Here is a 25,682-nt window from a genome sequence, read left to right on the forward strand (position 1 = left end):
TACACACAGCCACACCCTCACAACTTGGTAAACACAGCCACACCCTCACAACTAGGTACACACAGCCACACCCACACAACTACAACTCAATACACACAGCCATACCCTCACCTTTATTTTCCGTGAGAGGTTTACGTCTGGAGCCGGTCTTTGCCTCAGCCAACCTCTGCCTTAACATCTGCAGCTTCTCCACCGACAGCTGCTTGAGGCCCAGGAGACGCGAGCGAGGCGGGGGCCCGGACCTGTGGAGGGAGCCGCCTGGACTCTCCTCGTCTGGCCACTCTGGGGTGATGTGCTCCAGGGGAAACAGGTACTGGTTGGTGCGCTGCTCAAGGACCAAGCGCCACTGCCTGTCCTCAGTCCCGGTGATCTGTGGAGTGTGCCTTTGTTAGGGTGAAATGTATTGTGCTTCTTGTTGTTGTCTCTGTGGTGTATGTGAGTGTATAATGCGGTATAGGGAGGAGGAGGAGGAGGAGGAGGAGGAGGAGGAGGAGGAGGAGGAGGAGGAGGAGGAGGAGGAGGAGGAGGAGGAGGAAAACAAACATGAAAAACAAGACAAAGAAAATGAGGAAGAGAGAGAGAGAGAGAGAGAGAGAGAGAGAGAGAGAGAGAGAGAGAGAGAGAGAGAGAGAGAGAGAGAGAGAGAGAGTGAGAGAGAGAGAGAGAGAGAGCGCCTGCAACACACCCAACACACTCACCAGCAGGTACACAGTGTCATGGGAGCTGTCATGACAAAGGTGCAGTTCCCTGACAGGCACAGTGATATAGGTCCCGCCCACCTCCTTGCCACTGCTCAGCTCAATGAAGGACAGTTCCCCCAGCTCTGTGCCGATGATGGCCAGCGACGCATCACCCACCATCGTCTGCCACCTGTGGGAGGAGAAGAGATGCTGTGCTGATGTGGTGATGGTTATTTCTTATCTATACTCCTTGGTTTATTATGGTCTACACTTGGATGTTTTTTTCTTTCTTTTTTTTTTTCTTATCTTCTTGTATGTCTGATGGATTCTTGCAGCTTCCCCATGTTTTTGTGTGAAGGAAGGCAGGTCTGCTTCCCTTTCACACTTACATAGCTCAGCATCCTGTCTCCACTCGGCCTACATGTCTAACTTAAAACCTGAACTGAGTGAGGTGACCGTGCACCACTGAACAAATGTTAAGAGTGCACCTCATGCTGCCACTCAACAAAGAGATGGACAACAAGAGCTTCTTTTTTTTGTTTTTATTTCTTGCTCATGTCTTCATTTTGTTTTCCTTTCTTTCTTGTGTTTTTAAGCTAAGTCACTTATATTTCTTCTTAGTTGCTTAGTATTAAAAGTGCCCAAAAAGCTTGTGATTAAAAAGAGGCTGTTTCTCACTTTTATAAATGGTACTAAACCTTACAACTGTTTCATGGACAAACATAATAAAGTGTTTAGAGTGACAACACACAGGAGAAACACCAGGCCAGTACTCACCAAACCAGGGAGGAGGGGCGTGCCCGGCTACCATTAGGGGGCAGCACCAGCACATCATCAGTCTTGAAGCGCTGGTCCCGGGTGCCGGAGGGGTCCAGGTGGCCCTTGATTGGCACCACAAACAGCGTGCCATCCTCACCTGTCAGTACAGTGCTGGTGAAGGCCTTGTGTTGCACCAAGAATTATAACTAGTTGGGGGAATTCAAGGTAAGGCATCAGGGTGAAGAAGGAATGTTTAGGTTAATATTAGGCCTTTTTAGGGATGTTTACTAATTTTTTAAGGAAATTTTCTGTGATTTTAGGGATGTTTTGGGTGTTGTGGGTGATGGAATGAGAAGATACAACTTTTTAATGCAATAGGGGAAAACTGGAAAAGAAAAACAAAAAAAAAAAAAGGCCCACAAAATAGCCACTGCATGCTGCTAACCTAACCATAGCCTGAATCAATTGCTGTGGCCAGAATCAACCCTGCGCTGTGAGGTGAGAGGCTACAGCTCTAAAGAACCCCATCATGACCACCAGTACACAGACACTTACTGGCCACAAGCAGCCACTCTGCGGTGGGACTGAAGGCGAGAGCAGCGGGCCGTCGACTCTCCCCAGTAACCCAGGGAATGCGGTGTGTGGTGGAGGTGCCGTCGCGGTAACTGAAGAGTATGATGTCCCCACCACTGCAGCGTTGATGCACCATCATGGTAGAGACATGGGGAAAGGGAGAGTGAGAGAGGGTGAGTTATTAAAAGTTATTCAGATATCAATATTACTACACCTTACTATTAACCCCTTCAGTACCATGATGCATTTCCATATACATTCTGGTTACTATTTGGTGATTTTCTACAGCTTCAGAAACTAATGTGGGGGGATTAAAAATGACTGTGGCCATTAATCTTCTGACCTCCATAGACACTTCCTAATGTCAGCAATATGGTCTAATCGTACACAAATCTCATGGTAAGTATGTGTCCCAATACTGAAGGGGTTAAACTAGAAGACACTGACAGAAATGTGTAAAGGGATATAAAGGCAAGTAAATTAAAGAGATGCGGAAGAAAGAAAAAATACACGAGAAAAGAGGGAGGGGAAAAAAAAAAAAAAAAAAAAAAAAAAGACGACAAAAGTGAACAGGAACAAAAGATAAACTTGACGTAAACCAAACTGAACAAGCACAACAGAGAGAACACACTGAGAAAACACATCAAGACAACCACACCACAGTAGACAAAACAACACAAAACAACACAACATCTGGACCTACCTGGTGGCAAGGGCGGTGGTGACAGTCCTGGGTGTGGTGGAGGTGGTGGCGGTGGTGAAGTGGCTGCCCTCCAGGCCACCCACCAGCCTCACCACCTCATAGATGCCACCTACCATCGCACCATCCACCTGAAAGAAAAGTAACCGTCACTCTCTACCACTGCATCACTGTACCTGGCAACCCTACACCACACCTGCACCAGCCAACACCACACACACCCATACACTGGAACACCTCTATCCACCGCTCAACCAGTTTCAAAAGGCCATAGTTAAAGTTACACAGGTTTTTGAGGGTGTTTCTTACAGTTCTGGTGAAATATTAAGATTTCTACATCATTAACAGGAGAAACACTCTTAAGAACCTGGCTAATCATTTCTGTGGCCTTTGAAATTAGTCATGGTGAAAGAGCAAAGTGTTTCTGAATAAGTAGTGTAAGGAATAAAGGGCTAAATTCATCCATAATCAAGAAAATACAGCACCTAACCTAATTATAAACAACAGAAGATAAACTTATCACATAACCAAAGAAGAAATGCCATCACATATAGCTAAGTTTGCCTCTAATCGTCAAGAATAATTAGAGAAGAACACTCCTCAATTTACACTGCAATGAAACTAAATTTGACACAAAATGAAAGAAAATAAACCTGCCACAAACAGAGAGAGAGAGAGAGAGAGAGAGAGAGTTAAATTCACCTCAGACAAAACAAATGAGAGAGAGAGAGAGAGAGAGAGAGAGAGAGAGAGAGAGAGAGAGAACCCAACTAACAAACACCTAAGGAGAAGTAATGGAGGGAAAACTCACACACTACTATCCAGCACATGATTGACACACAAACCATTTACCCATTGAGGACTCCCTCACTAATCCTCTCTTTGTTGGGGCGAGCAGGCAGGGTGACTAGGTAGAATGAGAGCCAAGGCAAGACAAGACAGGGTGAGGCACAGGGAGGCTGAACATGAAACTTTACTCCCCATGGCACACCAGCAGCAATGTGTGTGGGGTGAGAGGATAAGAGCCAAGAGCAGGTCGGGTGTGGCTCATGGCACCAACAATCAGCTAATGTACGAGTATTAGTTCACGTCCTTATTAATGTGGGAGCTCTTAAGAGGATTAAATGTAATAGTAGAAGAGTGCAATATTCTCTCCTACCTTTCCCTGTGACATTATGTTTCTTCAACTTGTAGCAATGCTCTCATATATAATTTCACTATCTAAGTACTACCATTGTGTTGTGTATCTATCTATAATGTAATTTCTTTTACTAATGGTTACCAATGAGTAATATAATCTAAAAGCTACTGATGCTTCATGTATTCTTTTATCTTACCCCCCTCCTCAACCTCCTTCCTCCTGATGATAAATAGAGAAGCTTTATCAAAAAACAAAGATGATTGTAAGAGAATAATAGAAAACCAAATATGATAAATGACTAATAAAAAATAGATAGGGAGAGGCAGTGCATAGAAAGCCAGCCACACTAAGCCAGACACAACCATGAACATAAGATAATCTGACAAGAATAGTACAAGACACTCTCTATCCACATTAATCTTTTAAGGCACACTACAGATGTAAAGCTGTCCTAGGTCAATGTCTGCGGTTCAGAATGATTGGAATCGGCAGCTAATGATGAGTTATCTTGCTCTTGTTGCTATTGTGTGACTTGTTTTTATTCAGCAAGTCAGTATCTGTGGTGTTTTGGACTCCTAATTGTCCTTTACAATATTTCTTGAGAGGAGAGGTGCCATGCAGTAGCCATGTCCTCAATGACATTCTGTTTGCACAATTCAGCTTTCTTATTTTTAAACAAGTACTATCAGTAATAATAGAAGTAATATTACTTAATACCTACTTCTCTATGAACTTTCCCGCATAATAAATATAAGAGTAACTAATGGGACTACAGATCTGAGAACACACTATTCAAAACATTTCCTCTCTCTTATTGACTTTGGTATATTGGTGATCTGCAACTTTTTGGAATCTGAGCAGATAAGGACAATGGAGAACTATTGACTTTCTTATTTACTATACACTGAGCACTTATATATACTAGATTTATATTCAACTAGGGAGACTATTATGAGCTGATCTAATTATAGATTGAAAGATTGTGAATGGCCAGTGTCCACTCCTGGCTCATCTATTCAAGAAGGTAGATAATGATCACACCAAGGTTTAGGGGTCAGTAAAAAGATATTCAAACTGCACCACCAAACTGATGTAAGAGCCCACTCCTTCTCCATCAGAGCTATTGAACCTTGGAATTTTCTTCCTGAGGAACTTGTTTCAGCCCTCTCTTTGACATCATTTAAGCATAGCCTGAGTATTCTTCAAGGGTACTATTTATAAGCATATCCAGGTATTTGGAATGTGAAAGTATTTTACATCCTAACTGGCTGTCTATTTGTAAAATGTTTGTGAGTCCCTTTCCTTGCATTTCTGGATGGGGGACGCAAATGATACTGACGAGGGACAAAACCCTTATCAGGGTAAGAACCTCTGAGAAAACACATTAACAGGTCCACACCTCACACTCACATTCTGAAAAGAATAACACACAACTCTCCACGCAGAGTTTGCCTCCAACTGCCGAGTACTGATGCTTGCAAATGATGGACCAAGCAGGATAGCATGGCTCACCTCATAACAAGTGGCTCACAGTTTGGATGCTACCTGCATACTTCAACAGTTTTTTTCTTTTCTTTTCTTTACACAAACTCAATTTAAAAAATGGAAGGAAAACTGTGAATGAGGACACTGACTGATGCTAGTTGTCATTACATAATAACCTTCAATAAAACTTAATATTAGCATTTCTATACTTTATCTCACGCACTCCTTGACTCCCCAAAACAGACCACATATTCATCATCACACAGGGATTAACATGTGTAGGCCTAAGGCTCCTTACAGTTTTTCTTATCAGAGAAACCACAAACAATACCATTAAAACCCACAGAGAAAGGAGATAATTTGACATACCTTCTTAAAACAAAACAAGTTGTAGAGTGCCAAGAAAAATATGGCACTAATGGACAACACATGGCACTGGGCTGATAAAATATGGCAGAAGCACCACAACACACACTCAACACACTGAACACACGCTAACACATCCCTCCTACTTCACTAGACACGGCTTGGCGAGCAGGGAGGCGAGGAGGGCGGGACGTACATATATCAGATGTCCCCCTTCTGACTATACAGTGACATTTGATACTGCAGGTTTAGTCTGCGGCGAAGGGGAGAGGCAGGAAGAGATGAGGATACAGAAAAAGATAAATAGTAACAGATAAGACCAAAAAACACGAAGGAGTGGCAGAAATACAACGAAAATTTTGAGATAATAGGGAAGAAAGAGGAGTGAGAGGTACGAGCAGAGAGGGACGAGCAGTAGCAACATCTGAATGAGTTACCTGAAACGTCACTCTGACCCAATATGTCCACCCTCCACCACCCCCACACGTGACCACACACCCCTATGACCCCACCCCGCAAACCCAGGGGGCACACAGGGGTGGTCAATACTCACATTAATGCAGGGTCGGGGGTCAAAAATAGGAGTTTGGCCTCAGCAGCAGACGACCTGTCCGTGCTGCCCTCTGATGCCTTCAGACCCCAAACCTGACCAAGACTTTGCTTTAATTTTTCTCCATTTACGCTGATGACAAACGTACCAATCCATAAAAACTCCATAAAACCGATAATTTGCATGTGAATTTTCTATCTGAAGTATCTATGGGAGGTGGAATTGCCTCGTTCATGGTGTAATATGTGGACGGCAAGAGTCACATGTCAGGGATCAGAACGCCAGCCAAGATTCGCGACTCAGGATGTAAACACGACCACATAATCTGTATTTTTAACGTCAAATTGCACTAAATGGCCGCTTTAAAAGGACTCCTCTAGTTAATTTACCCATGAAGATTCCGTTTTGAGCATGAGGAGGTGAGTGGGATGACTGGTTGGGGTGTTATGTGTCATTATTTAGGCCATCATCATGAGAGTGGGCGCGGAGACAAGATTGAGGATGTAGGCAACAGTAGTTCTTTCATTGTTACTGTCTGTCTTTGTCTTCCCTCGTGATATTACTCAAGTGCTGGCTTACTATTGGTTCAGTGTACGTTATATGACTATAGACGTACGAGTGGGTGAAGTGGAAGCCCTATTTTTTTTTTCTTGTATTTTATTTCATTTAAAGCTTAATTTCTGGAAGTTCAATCAGTGCATTTATCTTTAACCTCAATTCCGGGTTCGTGTCTGTGGCGGCCTACAGGTGATCTGTGTGCGTGTGTCTGTGTCTTGTGGAAAAAAAATGATCAAGGTGACAGAGTGGTGGAGACAGGATTCTTAGTGGTAATAAAAAGGAAAGATTTTAAGAATAAGAAGTTATGTATGTATTCAGATAGTTACATTTAAAAAGGAGTTGAGATGAAATTTATTTTTAAGCTAAACTGTTGGTCTCAAAAAAAAAAAAAAAAAAGAAATCATATGCCAGATCAGGAATTCTACCAATGTTGACTGAGAAAATGCACCAACACACACACACACACACACACACACACACACACACACACACACACACACACACGTAGCCCTTTCAACTTAAAGAAAATAGTATTGTAGAGAATGTTTAATAGGAAAATCACTCGAGAAAACTAGGATACCATTGTATTGATGTCTTTCCTTTCTCTCGTCACTCGCTGTAAAGCTAACACATGACCATTCTCCTTTCTTCACCTCAAGAGGATCGCAGTTCATAGAGTGATAAAGCAAGGCACAAGAAAAATAAAATAAAGCATTTTTTTTATTGATGTGCTTCTCATTTAATTTTTCTTCTTTACTTGCATAATTTGTATCCTCTGATGTAAGAGTTAACCTATAGCTACTCTCAATGATTCATCCCTTCCTCTGGTACACTCTGGAATTCTCTGCCTCCTTCTGTATTTTCATCTTCCTATGAACTGAACTGATTTAAGAGGGAGGGAGGTTTCAAAACATTTATCCCATTCTTTTGCCTCTCTGGTAGTTGTTGGAAGTAGTGCCTTTTGGAACGGCTCTTCCTGATGCGTTTTTCTGTCGATCCGGATTTTTTGTTGTTTTCTATTTATTTACTGTTGTTTTATTCACTGTATGTTTATTAGTTTTGCATATTTCTTTTCTTTCTTTGTCTTTTGATCCAAAATTCAAACAATATGTCTTTAACTCTCTCAGACCTGCTCAGGAACTGGCATCAAAGTGGATCTGTTTATCTAATTGTTTTTTATCCCTTTAGCCAGATTTCTTCTCTTAAGAAATAACAACAAAAACAGTTCTATAGCTCTCAAAATTTATTTATTACTGTTTGTCTCCCCAGCACAGACAGTCCCACATCCTGACTACCACACACTACAAGGCCAACAAGGAGTATTCAAGCAACGCTACTATGTGCCGTTCAGATATTCACTGAAGCTCCAAGCACAAGTCCTACCTAGTACAAATGTTTCAGTAAAAAGATGAGTGAAAGGACAGTGAGTTATTGCAACAGTGACTCATGTTTGCAGCGAGTCAATTATGTGGAAAGTGATTGCTTCATGAATTGAGTGAAAAGAAAAGAAATGAGTGTGTGAAATTTCATCAGAGTGAGAAAATTAAAAGTATGATTTTTTTACACTGACAAAAAATAGTATAAGAATGCAAATTTGTGTATGATGAGCTTGAGGGACAATGCAAGGACCACAGTCACCACCAGACTCTAGGAAAAGATGAGACAAAACAAATCTAAGCTGAGAATCTAAGCGACAGTCCTGTGGCAGTATTGCATACCTGAGAAATGGTCTAACAGCAGCTGTGTTTTGGGCCACACACAACTCTTGAGTGGCCAGCTATGAGGGGTGGCTCGTACAGCCTTCTTGCACCCGGTCTGGGAGGCGGTGGTGTGGTGGGGGGTGGGGGACAGCTGGGCCTGGCGGGAGGGTGGCTACTCCGCGCCTCCAGAGTGATCCCGGCTGTTCTGTGCATCCTGGTCATCGCCTCACTGTGTGCTCACTACTACCTGTCCAAGGTGAGGCTGCACCACTCACCGCCACCAGGGCGGAGACTGGAGTGGATGTATAGAGATAGAAATGGAGATGTAAATTAGTGTGTGTTTGCATAGATAGAAGTGTATAGATGGTCAAAAGGGCATTTGGGATAAGAAAACTTTTATTTAAATACAAATCAACATGTATTTATGCCTTAGAAGGTAATTATCAATTTAAATTAATGATGAACATGATAGAATAGAAAAAATTAGGTATTTAATCATTCTTATGATCTCTCTTATTTTTGTATCTCAGGCGGTGGGTGACTCAGTCTTGGGTCATGAGCGGCACCTTCTGCTTGACCCACATGACCCCCTGAGTGACCTGTCTGGCCTCAAGTGTGACAGTGCCAAGGCTCGGGTCCAGGAGCTCCTCTCCATCAAAGGTCAGTTTGAAGCAATGGTGGTCTGTGTGGCTGCTTGTGTGTGTTCATAATCAGAACAGCATCTAACAACACCACCATTGTTCACAGCATCAGTGCTGAATGAGCTCCGTGACCTGGAGCAGCACCGGCAGCAGCTGCAGGAGAACATTGCCTCGGCCTCTACTCGGATTGAGAATCTGAGGCAGGAGGAGAGCCGCGTCAAGACTGAGCTGGAGAGACTCAAGACCAGCGTGGAACAAGTGGGTCCTCATTCATCTACTGTATTTATCATTTTATTGGGTAGATTTATACTAGTGAGGTCTTATCTGTCATCCAGTGTAGTGAGGAGTCTTGAATATTCCTTGGATGTGTGTATGGGAGTGTGTGTTATGGTGGTTAACTTCAGTACAAGATGGTCAAGAATCAAAGCATTTATAGCAAACACTCCTGCTAGAATGCTTTAATACTATGTTTACCTTTCCTTACCTCACACTGTGTTCCCTGTGCAGGCATTACTGGCCCAGCAGGAAGTGTTTGAGAAGAACATGCCACAGATCTCAGCGCCCCGCCGCATCACAGCCTCCAGTCAAGACAGCGTGTCCCTGCCGCTGCCGCCGCCACAGGCTGTGGCACAGTGCCGGATGCACAGCTGCTTTGACTACTCCCGTTGCTCCCTGCTTTCTAACTTTCCCGTCTATAACTATGACATGGAGCAGTTCAAGATTGCCTCCAATGACCTCGAGGCCTTTGTCAAGATCACTGTGAAGCAAGCACTGGGCTACAACGCCCACGTCACCCAGAACCCCAGCGAGGCATGTGTGTTTGTGGCACTGCTTGGGGAAGGTGTGGGTGGTGCCCCAGACAGTGTTAACCTGGAGGAGAGTCTGCACAGCCTCCCCCACTGGGGCGGCGATGGCAGGAACCACATCCTGCTCAACTTAGGCCGCACCTTCTACAGCAAGAACATGTTCCAGAGTGTCAACACCGGCCGGGCCATCATAGTCCAGTCACACTTTGATGCCACTGTGTTCCGGCCAGGCTTTGACCTGGTGACTCCTCCTCTCCTGGGCCTCCCTGGCGGCGACCTGTGGAAGAACCTGCCACCCATCGTGCCTGCCAAGCGAAAGTACCTCCTGTCCTTCCAAGGGGAGCTGCCTAGACTCAGAAGCTACCTTGAGAAAACCCAGCAGCCACCGCCGAACAGCCCACGCCTCAGGGAGGAGATGGCAATGGTGGAGGAACTGAGGCGCCTCGAACACACCCACACCGACGACAGATTCCTGCTGCACTTCACCTGTCGCGGTGGAGGCGGCTACGGAGACCTGGAGGAGTGGAGGATGTGCGACACAGAGAGCATGCGGACTCAGGTGCTGCGAGAGTCCACCTTCTCCCTGGTCCTAGCGCCGCCCTCACCACAGGAGCTCACTACCGTCACCCTGCAGGCACGGGTCTACGAGGCACTCAAGTATGGCGCTGTGCCCGTCGTCCTTGGCAACCACGTGGAGTTGCCGCTCTCGGAGACCATCGACTGGCGCAAGTTGGCCCTGGTGCTTCCCAAGGCAAGGGTGACGGAGATACACTTCCTGCTGCGCTCCCTGTCCGACGCTGACCTGCTCTTCATGAGGCGGCAGGGCAGGATGGTCTGGGAGAGGTTCTTTGGCTCCACTCAGGTCAGTGCTACACTCTCTCTCTCTCTCTCTCTCTCTCTCTCTCTCTCTCTCTCTCTCTCTCTCTCTCTCTCTCTCTCTCTCTCTCTCTCTCTCTCTCTCTCTCTCTCTCTCTGTGTGTGTGTGTGTGTGTGTGTTTTATGATTGTGCTGACAGATTAACAGTTTCTACATTATTAATAGGAGAAACACCTTTTAGAATTCAGCTGTGGCCTTCATAAATAGTTGTGGAGTGATGACGATTAATGTGTTTTTCATGATTTAGATGACAAATTAGTACAGTTTCTAAATTATTAATAGAAGAAATACTTTTGAAAATGGCCTTAGAAATTAGTTGTAGAGTGATAAGGAGGTTTTGATAGAGTTTTTTATGATTCTGATGGATTAATAAGGTTTCTACATTACTAGTAGGAGAAAACACTAAACCAGCTAACCATCTCAGTGACCTTGGAAAAATTATCAAGGTGAGAGATAAGCATTTCAAATTCAGGCCTGTAGTTTCTCCCTGCCATCCCCCCACAGGTGTTGGTGGACTCTATCCTGGCCACTCTGAGGGAACGGCTGAACATTCCCCCAGTGCCTGCACCCGAGCACCCATCAAGCAGCATCTTCAATGACTCCTTTGTGGTGAGTGTTGGGGAGTGTTTGTGGAGAATATTTGTGGTAGTCTTTGCTGCAGATATTGCAGTAGTGTGTTGATGGTGGTAATAGTAGTTGTTGTGGTTGTTGTTGTTATTGTTGTTATGATAGTAGTAGTAGCAATTGTAGTAGTAGTAGTTAGTTGTAATTGTGATAGTAATAGTGGTAGTACTAGTATCAGTCTCAAGTAAACAAACATCTAATAGTAGTAGTATTAGTAGTAGTAGTAGAAGTGATAGTCCCAGTAACATATTTAAATTGTATTAGTGATAATGAATGTTGTCCTTAAACTGTGGGAAATTCATCTAAGAAAACTTTGTATCCTGAAAAGACAAAGTTCAAAGACATTATTTCTATTGCATGTTATATGGGAAAAAAGAAAAAAAAAAAAAAGCACATCAGAAAATGGACAACAAAAAACTGGACTGACTCAAACCTAACGTGAATTCAGCTAGTCTTCATTGTTCTGCTTCATGAAGAAATGCAACTCAACCTAACATTACATTATTCATATACTCTTCACTGGGCTTTTTTTTTATTGATCTTTTTTTTTTCACAGATACTTTTTTTTTCATATTTCCTCCAGTCTTTTGCTTTTGGATTTGTTTCCTTTCATCTTTCCTCCCTCTTTCACCTCTCATCTCTCTCTCTCTCTCTCTCTCTCTCTCTCTCTCTCTCTCTCTCTCTCTCTCTCTCTCTCTCTCTCATCCTCTTCTTTTCTCAATAATTTCCCCACATCTTTGAGTTGAAGGAGGAGGTTAAGAGGCTTAGGGAGGCAGTGGAAAAAATTAGGCAGGAGATCAGTGTTAGGCCGAAGGTTGGACCTTCTGAGGGCGACAGGGTGGCTTGGCCCTCTGTTGGGAAGAGCAGAGTGGGGAAGAGGGAGCAGGCGAGCCAGACGGGGAAAGATAGTAGTCAGGATGGGCAGAGATGGCAGGTTGCGAGGGGAAGGAAAGCGGAGGCAGTTAGGGAGGATAGGACTAAACCTGTTGAGTGTGAAAATAGGTTCGGTTTGTTGGAGGGGGGGGGGGGGAGTGAGAGTGGAGTGAATGAAGTGGTTGTGGTGAGTGAAAGGAGAAAGAAGGGGGTAGAGGAGAGGAGGAGGATGGTTGTGCCTAGCACACCTCAGGTGTGTGTGGTGGGTGACTCTCAGGTTAGGTATTTAGATAGCACTTTCTGTGGGAAAGACAGGGATAGGAGGACGAACGTGTGTATGCCTGGTGCAGGTGTGAAGGCAGTGAGTGAGGAGGTGCAGAAGAGGGTTGGGGGGATGGAGAGGGAGGGTGTAGTAGTTTTGCACGTAGGTGGGAACGATGTCAGAGCAGGTGGGTCGGAGGAGTTAGTGGCAAGATTTCGGGAAATGTTAGGCAAGATAAGGGAGAGTGGTAGGAGGTGTGTAGTGTCAGGAATCTTGCCTCGTGTGTATGTTAGCAGGGAATGGTTGTCTAGAGCCATTGGTGTGAATGATCGGGTAAAAGGGATGTGTAAGGATGTGGGTGTCAGCTTTGTGGATGTATGGGATAGGTTCTATGGGCGAAGGGATTTGTATGCTAGGGATGGTGTGCATCTGAGTAGGAAGGGTGTGGATGTGCTGAGTGGATGTCTGGAGGGGGAGTTGGGATGGAGTGTAGGGGGTGAGGTAGCAAATGCATTCCAGAAGAAAGATGCTAGACATAAATTAGATAGGATAAACAGAGATAGTGAAAAGATTAGGAAAGATTTCCAGGTGCAAATAGGAGAGAATAAGATTAGGATTCCAAATAAGGAGACAGCATCTAGGAAGGTAGCAGGACTTAAATGTTTTTATGTAAATGCCAGGAGTCTTAGGAACAAGAAGGACGAGTTATCTAGTTATATAGTTGAGGAGGACTTAGATGTTGTATGTGTCACAGAGGCATGGGTAAATGAGGAAAAGTTTAGGAAAATAGGAAAGAATATGAAGTAGATGGATACATTATGTATTTACACCAGAGAATTGGTAGGATAGGTGGAGGAGTAGTTATTTATGTAAAAAATCCTTCATTTCCAGTCAGGTTAATGGTATTAAGGTAGATAACAGAGTAGAGTCCTTATGGCTGGATGTTAGAGTAAACAAAAGTAAGGTTATTAGAGTAGGAGCTTTTATAGACCACCTAACCAGTCAGCAGATGTAGACAACCTTATGGTAGATGAGATAAATAGGGGTGTACTAGTCAGACAATTATCTTAGGGATTTTAATCTTAAGTCAGTAAACTGGGAGAGGATGGTAGGAGATGCTAGTGAAAATAAGTTTATGGAAAGTTTTCAGGATAACTATTTAGTGCAGATGGTAGATAAACCTACTAGGGGGAGGAAGGTTTTAGACATAGTACTAACAAATATTGAGCATTGTTTAAAGGAAGTTGAGGTAGGAGAGACTTTAGCAAACAGTGACCATCATATAATTAGATTTATCATTAATTCCAGTAGGGATAATATAGTGAATAAGACTAGAGTCCCAAACTATCAGAAAGGCAATTATGGTAGGTTACGTCAGTTATTAGGAGAGGTAAACTGGGAAGATAGTTTTGGAAATAAAACTGCACAGGAGATGTGGGATATTTTTAAGGTTGTAGTAAAGGGTATAGTGATGCAGTGTATCCCTTACAAAGATATAAGGCAGAGAAACAGGAAGCCATTATGGTGGACTCATGAGATAGGTAGCCAGATCAGAGAGAAGAAGAGGGCATACAGAGAGTTGCAGAAAAGTGGGAAGATGTAGATTTGATTAGGTACAGACAGGTCAGAGATGATTTGAGTAAGGTTATAAAAAAAGTAAAAGGCAGGCAGAGATAAAACTAGCTAGAGCTGGGAGTAAAGATCCCAAAAATTATATAGTTATTACAAGGTCAGTGATAAAAGAAATAAGGATAGGATTGGACCACTCAGAAAAGATGGTGTAGTAGTGGATCAAAATGAAGACATAGTAGAATTATTGAATGAACAATTTTCTTCAGTATTTACTAGGAAAGAATAGGAAATCCTGTTACAAACAGTGCGACGAGTAGTTTAAGAGCTTTAGAAAATATTGATATAAAACCGGGAATTATTAGGAAATTTATTCTTGAACTAGACGATAGGAAAGCTAGTGGTCCTGATGAGCTACATGCCAGAGTACTTAGGGAGGGTGTAGACAGTATTTCTGAAGCACTTAAGTTAATCTTTGAAAGATCACTTAGGTTTGCTGAGATACCTCAGGACTGGAAGTTAGCTAATGTTACTCCAATATTTAAAAAGGTAGGAAGGATGATGCGAATAATTATAGACCGATCAGTTTAACTAGTATAGTATGTAAGATACTAGAGAAAATCATTAAGGGTAGTATTTGGGAGCATTTAAATGAGAATAGATTAATTAGAGATACCCAACATGGCTTTAGATCAGGGAGGTCCTGTCTTACAAATTTGCTCGATATCTTAGAATATATTACCAAGGAGTTAGATGATGGAAATAGCATAGATGTTATATATCTAGATTTTAGCAAGGCGTTTGATAAGGTACCGCATAGGAGGCTAGTGTACAAATTGAGACTACATGGGATAGGGGTAGGTTAGTTGATTGGATTAGTGAATGGCTTTCTGATAGGAAACAGAGAGTAGTATTAAATGGGGCAATGTCTGAGTGGAAGGAAGTGGTTAGTGGGGTACCCCAAGGATCAGTGCTAGGACCTCTTCTTTTCTTGGTGTACATTAACGATTTAGATATAGGAATTAGTAGCAAAGTATCAAAGTTTGCAGATGATACTAAGATAGCATGTGCAGTACAGGGTGAAAAGGACAATTACAGAATACAACGAGACCTGGACAGGCTGATAGCATGGGCAGACAGGTGGCAGATGGAGTTTAATTCTAAAAGTGTCAGGTTATGCATTTAGGTAAAGACAACACAAACTTTAACTATGAGATGGAGGGATGTTGGCTAGAGGCAGTAGAGGAAGGAAAGGATTTAGGAGTAGTGATAGACAGGACTATGAAATTTTCAAAGCAATGTTTAGAAGCAAGAAATAGGGCAAATAGGATCCTGGGTTTTATAAATAGAAATGTTAGTTATAAAAGTAAGGAAGTGGTGCGTAGCTTATATAATTCCTATGTTAGGCCCCATTTAGAGTATTGCATACAGGCCTGGTCACCCCACTATAGGCAGGATATCAACATGTTAGAAGCAGTTCAGAGAAGAGCAACTAGGATGATACCAGCATTAAAGCGCCTGGAGTATAGAGATAGATTAAAGGAATTAAACATGTTTTCATTTGAGAGGAGATGTATAAGAGGGATATGATAGAGTTATTTAAAATGTTCTCAGATACAAACTACATAGATGTGAGATCTTTCTTTACCTTAGAGGAGGGAAGTAGGACTAGAAATCATGGCAGGAAGATTAGAAAGCAAGGCTGCAGGTTAGATATAAGAAAATATTTCTTTAGTCATAGGGTGGTAGACTTCTGGAATGCATTGCCAGAGACGGTTGTAAATAGCACTAGTTTGACAATGTTTAAAAACAGATTAGATAAGCACTTAAATTTATTAGATTTATAATTATGTATAGCGCTGCATGATAGTTTTTATAAGAAATTTACTATAGTTAAACAAGACATGATCCCCATGTATGGGGATCACAGATTGTAGAGGAATTCGCTGCAGGACTTAGCCCTGTTAATGGGCCAAATATTTAGAATTAGTATATAATGTATTGTGTACTTGTAAGTGTATCTTTAAGTACTGATGACGAGGTCGCTGTGCGACTGATACAGGATAACCTAGATGGGCCCTGGTGGCCCTTTGTTATCCTATTATTTATGTTATGTTATATGTTATATATAAAAAAAAATAATAATAATCGAACTACTCTATAAAAGATATACCTAACATTCACCTCACCACCCGCAGCCTCTCAAGACAGACGCAAACATCCTGGATCCAGACACTGATGAGAACCTGGGCCCCATAGAACCTCCCTTCCCCTCTATAGTGTTCAGCCGCAACTACACTGTGGCTCTACTCAGCGGCTACGAGCAATGGAACAACTGGGGCGATCCTTTCTACCTGTACCCAAGCCTGCCCTCCAGCCCCCTACTCCCCACTGAGGCTAAGTTCTCTGGCTCGAAGTTAGGGTTTCGTCCCATCAATGCAGGCTCGGGTGGATCTGGGAAGGAGTTCAGTGAGAGTCTTGGTGGTAATTCTCCCAGGGAACAGTTCACCATCGTTATGCTCACCTATGAAAGGGAACAGGTAAGTGTGTGTGTGTGTGTGTGTGTGTGTGTGTGTGTTATTTATTTATTTATTTATTTTTTTTTTTCATTGTTATTCTAAGTTTGTTTATTTTTCTCTTCTCTTCCTCCTTCTTGTCTGTCTTTTATGTACATTATTTTATTGTATTTTTTCGTTCTTAGTTTGTTTATTTTTCTCTTCTCTTGTGTGTCGTGTGTGTGTGTTGTTTTTCTTATTTTTATTATTTTTTGTTTGTTTATTTTCTCTTCTCTTCTTCCTTCTTGTCTGTCATTTTGTTTTTTTTAGCTTAAGTTTTTTTTTTATCTTCTTTCCTCCTGTCTTGTTTGTTGTTTTCTTATCTCTAGTTTGTTTCTTTTCTTCTCTCTTGTTTCTTATTGTTTTGGTTCTTTTTCTTACCTTTAGTTTGTGTGCTTTCTTCTCCCTTTTCTTTTTGTATTTTCTCTTATCTAGTTTATTTGCTTTATCCTCTCATGTTTCTTCTTTGTTATTACCTAGTATGGCTCAAGTATTCTAGTGTGTTTACCTAGTTATAGTATACAGAGCCTAAACTACGTGTGTGTGTTTGTGTGTGTGTTCGTGAATGTTGTTAATCTTTCCCACACTTCCTCCTCATGTTCCAATATATATCTGTAGTCTTTCCCTCTCAGTCAATATACAAGTACACTATTTCCATCACACTGTCTCTAAGTTCTAAAAGGGATGAAAGAATGAAGGCACCAGTTAACCATATTGTAAAGTTAATTGGTACACACTCATACTCATACACTCAGATAGCCTTGTGTTCCCCCAGGTGCTGCTCAACTCCCTGGCACGTCTATATGGTCTGCCGTACCTCAACAAGGTCATTGTAGTGTGGAATTCTCCCAAGCCTCCCCCTGAGGACCTGCGCTGGCCGGACATCAAGGTGCCCATACATGTGAGTGGCCTACTAGAACACACCCTAGACTTTTTGTGCTTCCTAGCTTAGTACTTCAATTATAGGATAGGATGGGATGATAGACAATGGACTGGTAAACTGGATATCCCTGCCTGCTTCTGTATTTCCATCTGTGACCTGAACTCATTTAACAGGGAAGTTTCAAGACATTTATCCCATTTGTTTGACCCTCTTGAACCTGCTCGGGGACTGATATCTCAGTGGACTTTATTTTGTTTAATTGTTTTTGCTGCACTTTGCCAGATTTCCCCTCTTACATGGAAAAAAAAATGAAATAGCTGTGTGTTTGTTTCAGGTGGTTCGTGCCGAGAGAAACAGCCTCAACAACCGCTTCCTGCCGTACTCCGAGATAGAGACAGAGGCGGTGCTGTCTGTTGATGACGATGCACACCTCAGACACGACGAAATTGTCTTTGGGTTCAGGTATGTAAACACAGAACCAAAATGTGTGTGTGTGTGTATGTGTGTGGATGCAACACACGTACACAAACACACACTTAGGTTTTATATACACACACTCTTGGTCAGAACTCGAATAACATAACTTTTCAACTATTGTTTATCTCGCCCACAGTTTTAAGTCCCTGTGACCCATTGACTGCCTTTATAAAGCACTAGTAGCATATATACACACACACAGACACACTTGGGTTCTGTATGCACACATTCTTGGTCAGAAATCAAGTAACACACCTTTTTTCATCTTCTATTTTATTTCTCCTGTCAATTTGAACTCCCCTGACTCACTGACTGCCTCCTTAGAAACACTGGCAACCTTAGATTCTTAACAAAAACTATTGATTAAGGACAACAGACACAGTGAGAAGGAGGGCAAGTATTATTCATCTATTAATTGCAAGTATATTAGCTTTATATTATTCTCTCATCATATTTTTATTCATCATTTTTATTTTTTCCTTGATGGGGGTTAGCTGGCTGACAATTTTTTTTTATTAGTGTTTACCTTGTTTCCTCATCATCATATTTTCATTCATCATTCTTATTTTTCCTTCCATATTACTGCTTACTATATTTTCCTATCATCATATTTACATTCTCATTCTTATTTTCCTCCATATTTTCATTCATCATTCATATTTTCCCATTATATTGCTACTTATCATGTTTCTCCATCATTATATTTACATTCATCATTCTTATATTCTCTTCATAATAGCGTTTACTTTGTTCCCCATTGTCATATTTTTCTTTATCATTCTCATTTTTCCTTTACATTACTGATTATCACATTTCCCCTCATCATATTTACATTCATCATTCTTATCTTTTCTCTTTATATTACTGCTTATCTTGCTTGTTGTGGCAGAGTGTGGCGGGAGGAGAGGGACCGCATAGTTGGCTTCCCTGGGAGGTACCATGCCTGGGACCTGAACTACGGTGGCTGGCTCTACAACAGTAACTACTCCTGTGAACTGTCCATGGTGCTGACTGGTGAGTGGGCGCTGGGCTGTGTGTGGCTCAGTGTGGTATTGTATAGTTCTGATTCTCTCTCTCTCTCTCTCTCTCTCTCTCTCTCTCTCTCTCTCTCTCTCTCTCTCTCTCTCTCTCTCTCTCTCTCTCTCTCAAAATTCCAGAACACATTCTAAAGTAGTAACAGAGTTGAGGTTGTATTTATGTGGTTGTGAACTAAACTTTACATTTCAATTTGAATACAGTAAGTCCTCGTTATACGGTACATATGCGCTCCTGAAAACCTTACCGCATATCGAATTTACCGTATACTGAACCCATTATAACATGTGATAATAGGGAATGCGTTCTAGCACGTCAAGAGTCACCCCTACAGAAATGTTTTTTCATCATAGATTTCTTGATAAATCTTGACACTTTTCTCTACGTCATGAGCCACTTTGCCACTCCTGGCAGGATTTGGGTCACGTTCCTTCAGGGTTTCCAGAGCTTTTTCGATACCACCGAGACATTCTCTAAAAGTTTTGATGTCCAGGCCACACACAGGTTCTTCTTCCTTGTCTCCCTCTTTTCTGCCTCCTGTGATGCCTTGTCTAGCTCTATAAGTTCATCATTTGAGAGATTCAGCATGGCTTTCCAAAAGATCTTGAACATCATCATCATCAACTTCATCGAAGCCAGCCCTATGGCACAGATTTACTATGTCATTTCTGATCGCACCGATGTCGTCTTCAGCGAAGCCTGGGAAGTCATGCGCGCATTCTGGCCATACTTTATTCCACGCCAAGTTCATGGTAGACGTCTTCACTTCGTCCCAAGATGACTTGATGTTATCTAAGGCGTGCTTGATGTTATACAACTTCCACCATTCACTGATAGTGGGCTTGCCAGGCCCATCTGTGCCCTTTATCAGTTGCTGCATGGTTCGCCGCTGGTAGTAGGCTTTAAATGTTTGCCATGATTATTATGAATATATTTGTGCTTACAATAGACCCTTTAATATTCCATTTATTCATCTAATTAGTAATGCATGTAAGTAATATGTAATGCAGTTAAAAAAAGGGGGGAGGGAAAGAGATAACAGGCTCCAAGGGTGGTCAAGTTAAAGTCAGTACTGTGAGTGGCGGGGAGGTGTGGCGTGGATGACGTCATCACCCTTGCTCCCCTGCTCTGGGCCCTCTCGGATGACATGAGCGGATACCTTATCTGTGAATTTTTCTTACCGTATATCAAATCGAGGGTAGTAATTTCCAAATACCATAACTGTGAGTTTACCGGATAAAGAACCACCATATAACGAGGATTTACTGTACTGACTTGACTTTTCCGATTTGAACATTGATTTAACTATTTTGATATGAACACTTTTTTTTTATAGCAGCATTTAAAGTGAAGTTTGTTTTGTTATTTCTTGTAGTCTTTATTATTAATCATCATGTGAAAGCTGTACACTTCACAAATGCACACACACTCACAAGAATCTTACTCTACAAAAACATCTTGTTAGAATTTACCATCCATCACTTTCATCCACAAATTTACCCATCCTTCTTTTGAAACTAATACTTGTTTACCTACCACAATCCTACTAACTGTTTTCTATTTACCTACAACCCTATATATAAACCTAACCTAACAATACCATCCCTTTCCTCTCACAGGTGCGGCATTCTTCCACAAGTACTACGCCAGCATGTACTCCCACATGATGCCGCAAGCGATCAGAGACAAAGTGGATGAATATGTCAACTGTGAGGATATTGCCATGAATTTCCTTGTCTCACACATCACCAGGAAGCCGCCAGTCAAGGTACAAAAGGAACTAAACTTGTGTTGGGGTGATGAGACTGAGGTACATATTCAGAAATGCTTTGCTCTCTCATCACGGTTATTTTCAAAGGCCACAGAGATGATTAGTGAGGTTTTTAAGAGTGTTTCTCCTGTTAATAATGAAGAAATCATGTCACTGCCTCTAGAACCATAAAAACACATTAAAAAATGCTCTGCTCTCTCACCATGACTGCTTTCAAAGGCCACAAAGATGTTTAGCTGGGTTTTCAAGAATGTTTCTCCAGTAAATAATGTAGAAATCATGTCACACTGCCTCTAGATTTGTAAAACACCTTAAAAACTTGTGTAAATTTAAATAAAGCCTTTTGAGATAGTGGAGGTGAAATGCAGAAGGATTTGACAATACAAACCTGAGAGCAGGAAAAAGTAGAGGGGGAACTAAGCTTGTGTGATGCTGATGAGACTAAGAACTAAAAGTATTATGGTTGTGTGGTTGTGTAGAGGTATTAGGAGAGTTTAAAAGAGTAAGACTAAGCTGCAATCAAAGAAGGGACTGAGTTTTTGAGGCTAAGAGTGAGAGTAGGAGAAACTAGGGCTGTGTATAATTGTTCGGAGACAGTAGGGTGTTTAAAATTGCTGGGAGAGAAGGGGTGTTTAAAATTGTTGGAAGAGAGGATAGATCTGCTGGGAAAAAGTATAAGAGAGAAAGATTGTTATATGTACAGAGTGAGAGCCTGTGAGAAGAGAATTTGAGTGAAGAGAAGAGAAAGAGAAAAGGAAAGGATGAAAAAGCCTGTAAAGATACCAATCCCAAGAGAAAATACAAATTAATCATCCCTAAAATTGTGTGGGTCTTCCTATTAACTTATCAGAGAGTGTGAAGGAGTGACACCAGAAGAAAGAACAAATTAATGATTTCTAAACATGTGTGGGTCTGTCATACTAACTTAGCATGAGTGAAGAAGTGAGAGCAAGAGAAAAAACAAATTAATAATCTCTAAACATGTGTGTCTTCATCTTAACTTAGTAAAAATGAAGGAGTGACAGCAAAAGAACAAATTAATCACATCTCTAAATGCGTGTGGGTCTTCGTATTAACTTAGCAAAAGTGAAGGAGTGATAGTAAGGTTTGGTAAGGTTTGCTGCTTCCTCCACAGGTCACCTCTCGCTGGACGTTCCGCTGCCCTGGCTGTCCTGTGTCTCTCTCTGAGGATGACTCTCACTTCACCGAGCGTCACAAGTGCATCAACTTCTTCACTCAGGTGGGTGTTGTGTGGGTAGTGGTGGTGGTGGCAGAGGGAGATATGTTCCTATTTATCTGTGCTTTCTGTCTTTGTGTAATTCACCTCGGTTACCTGCTTCGATAACATTTAGAAACATTTTAAACACTTATCATCCCACATATACAGAGATAGATATACCACCCTGGCCATGCCCTTACTAATACTGTGTCATCTGCAGGTGTACGGCTACAACCCACTGCTCAACACACAGTACCGGGTCGACTCAGTGCTGTTCAAGACACGCCTACCGCACGACAAACAGAAGTGCTTTAAGTTCATCTGAGGTGTAGTGGTGAGTGTGTTGGTGAGTGTGATGAAGTCATGGAGTGTGATGATTGTGGTGTTTGTGAGTCATAACAGGTAATGAGTATCTTTTTAGTGGTGTAGTGTGGTGGTGAGGAGGAGGAGGAGGAGAACTTGGTGTTTTTAGTCCTGTGTGATGAGTGTGGTGAGTTTTCCACTTATCAGTTGTAACATGGTGATGACTGTGCTTTAATTTTAGTCATGAAGTGTGATGAGTGTGGTGAACAAATCCATGAGGTATTATGAGTGTAGTGAACAAATCCATGAGGTGATGAGTGTGGTGAAATGTTGTGTGTATGTGTGGTGTTGATGAGTATGATGTCTCACTGTAGGAACTCAGTGATATACCGGTGAACTGAGCTTATGGCAGTGCTCTCTTCTGCCTCCATTAAAAGAGTAATTCTTCAGTTTGTCAAGAGGAACTGTAGAGTATCAAGGTAGTAATGGATAAGGAAAAAAAATGTAAAGAGTCACAAGGAAGCTGTTGGATTTATGCATTCTTTAGGAGAGTAGAAGGTCATAGGAGTTATACAGAAGTTTCAAGGACAGTACCAAGGTGTCATCAGATGGAAAGTACCATTGATGAGTGTAGATGAGGGGAGTAGAAATAATGGTCATAGCGTTAAATAGAGGATTGAAAGACAGCGTTAGAGTAAGGAAAGAATTACACTGAAAGTCTTGAGGATTTAGTAATTTTAAAGAGGAATAGAAATTTACACAAAAGTACTCAGTGATAATATTAATGTAATGTAAAGTAATAGTTAATATGATAAGTTTGAGGAACCACAATATTAATGTAACTACAGATGCAAAATTCCATAAAGTAATAGTTAATATGATAAGTTTGAGGAACCACCAGAGGAATATAAAAGATCATAATAGAAATACCATACCTCATGTTTACTAGAGGAAGAAAAGAAAAATGCATCTACCTAGTAAAATGTGAAGGGAAATAATGGTATGATGGAATGTAACTTTATTGATAGAGGAAAAGAGGAACATGCAAGAGTACTAATGAAGGGAAATATGAAGTGTGCAAATTGAATGTTAGAGTAAAACATAGTGAAAAGTGTGAAGAAATAATGATACAAAGGAATACAGTTATTGATAGAGAAGAAGTAAACATGCAAGTGTAGAAATGAAGGGAAATGTGAAGTAGTAATAATGAAGGAAAATATGAAGTATGAGAAATGAATGTGAGAATGGATATAATGTAAAGTGTGAAGGGAAATATGAAGGAATGCAACGATTGATAGAGGAAGAAGAAAACTTGCAAGTGTAGTAATGAAGGGATATGTGAAGTGTGAGGATTTATTGTGAGTGTAAAAGATAGTGGAAGAAGAGAAGCATGTAAGGGTACTAATGAAGTGTGAGGATTGAATGTAAGGGTGAAGATAGTGTTTTTCCTGCATTTGTTAAAGGACTCATTACTTCGGCATGTTATGTAAATATTACCCATGGCTCATCCTTTTCATCCTCAAGTGTGGAGGTGTTAAAGTTGTCAAGCAGCGACTAAAGGAATACTCATACACACACTCTATTTATCGATACACACATGCTTACCTAACACAACTAAACATAATGGCATAGTGTAAATATTATGGAAATGACTAGTAGTGTGTATGTATGTATGTGTGTGTGTGTGTGTGTGTGTGTGTGTGCGTGCGATGGATTACTTTTTTAATGCTTTTATTTTTTTTATATGATTCACCTTTAGAATATGAATGGAAGTGTGTGTGTGTGTGTGTGTGTGTGTGTGTGTGTGTGTGTGTGTGTGTGTGTGTGTGTGTGTTAGGAGTGTGATAAGACTGATAAATTAATCTTTCTTTTTTTTTTCCTCCCTCATGGAAACTCTTATACGTTTCTTTTCCTTTCTCAAACTCTAAAACTAATAGCATAGAAAAAGTTTGGGTGAAGCAGTGATATTTTGCTTTCCTTTCCGTACCAGTTTTCCAATAGAGAGAATGTACATGGTCTCTATAAGGAAAACCGTTTTAAAATACCACAGAAAATACCATAGTCTCCCTTGCATTTATCTGTATTTTTCTTCTCTTTACATGTGATAGAAGCTGACTATGAGCACAAAAAAAGGGTGAAAAATAAATCTACTCAACTTCTATTCTTCTCCCCAAATAATTACTGAGAGTTTTAAATGATGTCTTGTTTAGTTTCAGTGGTGTCTAGATTTTCCCTGGCCATTTCTGTCACTCTCCTCACAATGCTTCAACTTACAACAACATCAGTCAGGGAAAACTTATCTCTTCTTTGCCTTCTTGGTTCGTTCTTCCTCTTTCTTGTTTATATCTTCCCCAGCTTTAGAAGAGGTGCTGTAGTGTGTTGTGAAGATAGTGATATGTGCAAAATATTTAATTGTGATGAAATACGGACACTCCATAGTATTAATTTGTGTGTGTGTGTTTGTGTGTGTGTCTGGGAAGTTTTTCTAAGTAGTTTGAGCCTTATGCAAGTAAGTATTGTGTGGGGATGTGGGGATGTTGATTTATGTGGTACAGCTGCAGGTACACACACACACACACACACACACACACACAGCTCCATTCCAGAGTTAACACATTACTACAAGCGTCAGAGCACAACTAATGTAGATAAATGCAGAGTTACATATGTAGTCCTTTTCCTATGAGTCAAAGGCCCACTGGTGTAAATATAGCAAGGTCTTGTCAGTGTTTGAGTCACGGATGATATAGGTAGGAGTTGTGTTAGGTGTGACTCATTCATAACTCACTGTTCAACTACAGCAATGAGTGTGATGGTTGTTTATCAAGTGGAAATATGTGTGTGTCTGTGTGTATGTTTGCTGTCAAGTAAAGAGTGAGTGTATGTATATCTGTATGTGTGTATGTGTGTGTGTGTGTGTGTGTGTGTGTGTGTGTGTTTGTGTGTGTGTGTGTGTGTGTGTTTTTGTGTATGTGTGTTCTAACAAGTCAAGAGTGTGTTTTAGTTTGGCATCAGATTAAGAGCATGTTTATGTTGAGTGAGCATATATCTGGCATCAATTTAAGAGTATGTGTGTATATTTGCCTTCAAGTTTAGAGTATGTGTGTATGTATGTTTGCCATCAAGTTGAGATAGTGTGTATGTTTGCCATCAAGCTGAGAGAAAGAGTGTAGGTTTGGCATCATGTTAGGAGTGTGCATAAGGCAAGTTAGGGGAGTGGATGGCATACACAAGTTGCTCAAGTCAGTAGTACAATCAGTGTCATTGAGATGCATT

The 25,682-nt window shown here is 41.4% G+C and overlaps 2 protein-coding genes across 5 annotated transcripts in view; one reads left to right on the plus strand and one right to left on the minus strand.

The window, feature by feature from the left end:
* LOC123501941 overlaps positions 1–5,838 on the minus strand; it is a 34,669-nt gene extending 28,831 nt beyond the window's left edge. Inside the window, 6 exon segments of the mRNA XM_045251038.1 lie at positions 112–370; positions 699–870; positions 1,458–1,596; positions 1,995–2,128; positions 2,716–2,843; positions 5,708–5,838. Coding sequence (XP_045106973.1) covers positions 112–370; positions 699–870; positions 1,458–1,596; positions 1,995–2,128; positions 2,716–2,831 — 820 coding nt within the window. The 5' untranslated portion in view covers positions 2,832–2,843; positions 5,708–5,838.
* Positions 5,839–6,360: 522 nt separating this feature from the next.
* LOC123501943 (exostosin-3-like) lies at positions 6,361–23,975 on the plus strand. Of its 4 annotated transcripts, none has more exons than XM_045251047.1 (13): positions 6,361–6,673; positions 8,082–8,768; positions 9,043–9,172; positions 9,260–9,411; positions 9,661–10,821; positions 11,340–11,444; positions 16,362–16,703; positions 17,494–17,619; positions 17,936–18,063; positions 18,968–19,092; positions 20,733–20,881; positions 22,020–22,124; positions 22,324–23,975. In XM_045251047.1, exons 2-13 carry the CDS (start codon positions 8,592–8,594, stop codon positions 22,426–22,428), a joined length of 2,805 nt encoding a protein of 934 aa, XP_045106982.1. In that variant the 5' UTR covers positions 6,361–6,673; positions 8,082–8,591; the 3' UTR covers positions 22,429–23,975. The 4 variants fall into 4 exon arrangements, with proteins under 4 accessions (XP_045106982.1, XP_045106983.1, XP_045106984.1 ...); XM_045251048.1 differs by having other exon boundaries at positions 8,087–8,768; XM_045251049.1 differs by lacking the exon at positions 6,361–6,673 and adding an exon at positions 6,737–6,757.
* The last annotated feature ends 1,707 nt before the right edge of the window (positions 23,976–25,682 follow it).

This window comes from Portunus trituberculatus, chromosome 10, assembly GCF_017591435.1.
Source record: "Portunus trituberculatus isolate SZX2019 chromosome 10, ASM1759143v1, whole genome shotgun sequence".
In the NCBI taxonomy this organism is placed as follows: domain Eukaryota; kingdom Metazoa; phylum Arthropoda; class Malacostraca; order Decapoda; family Portunidae; genus Portunus; species Portunus trituberculatus.

Coding starts and splice junctions, on each gene's coding strand:
- LOC123501943 (XM_045251047.1), top strand. CDS start 8,592: ATGAGGGGTGGCTCGTACAGCCTTCTTGCACCCGGTCTGGGAGGCGGT. Junction 11,445..16,361: donor TCTTCAATGACTCCTTTGTG/GTGAGTGTTGGG, acceptor CACCACCCGCAG/CCTCTCAAGACAGACGCAAA. Junction 18,064..18,967: donor GAAATTGTCTTTGGGTTCAG/GTATGTAAACAC, acceptor TTGTTGTGGCAG/AGTGTGGCGGGAGGAGAGGG.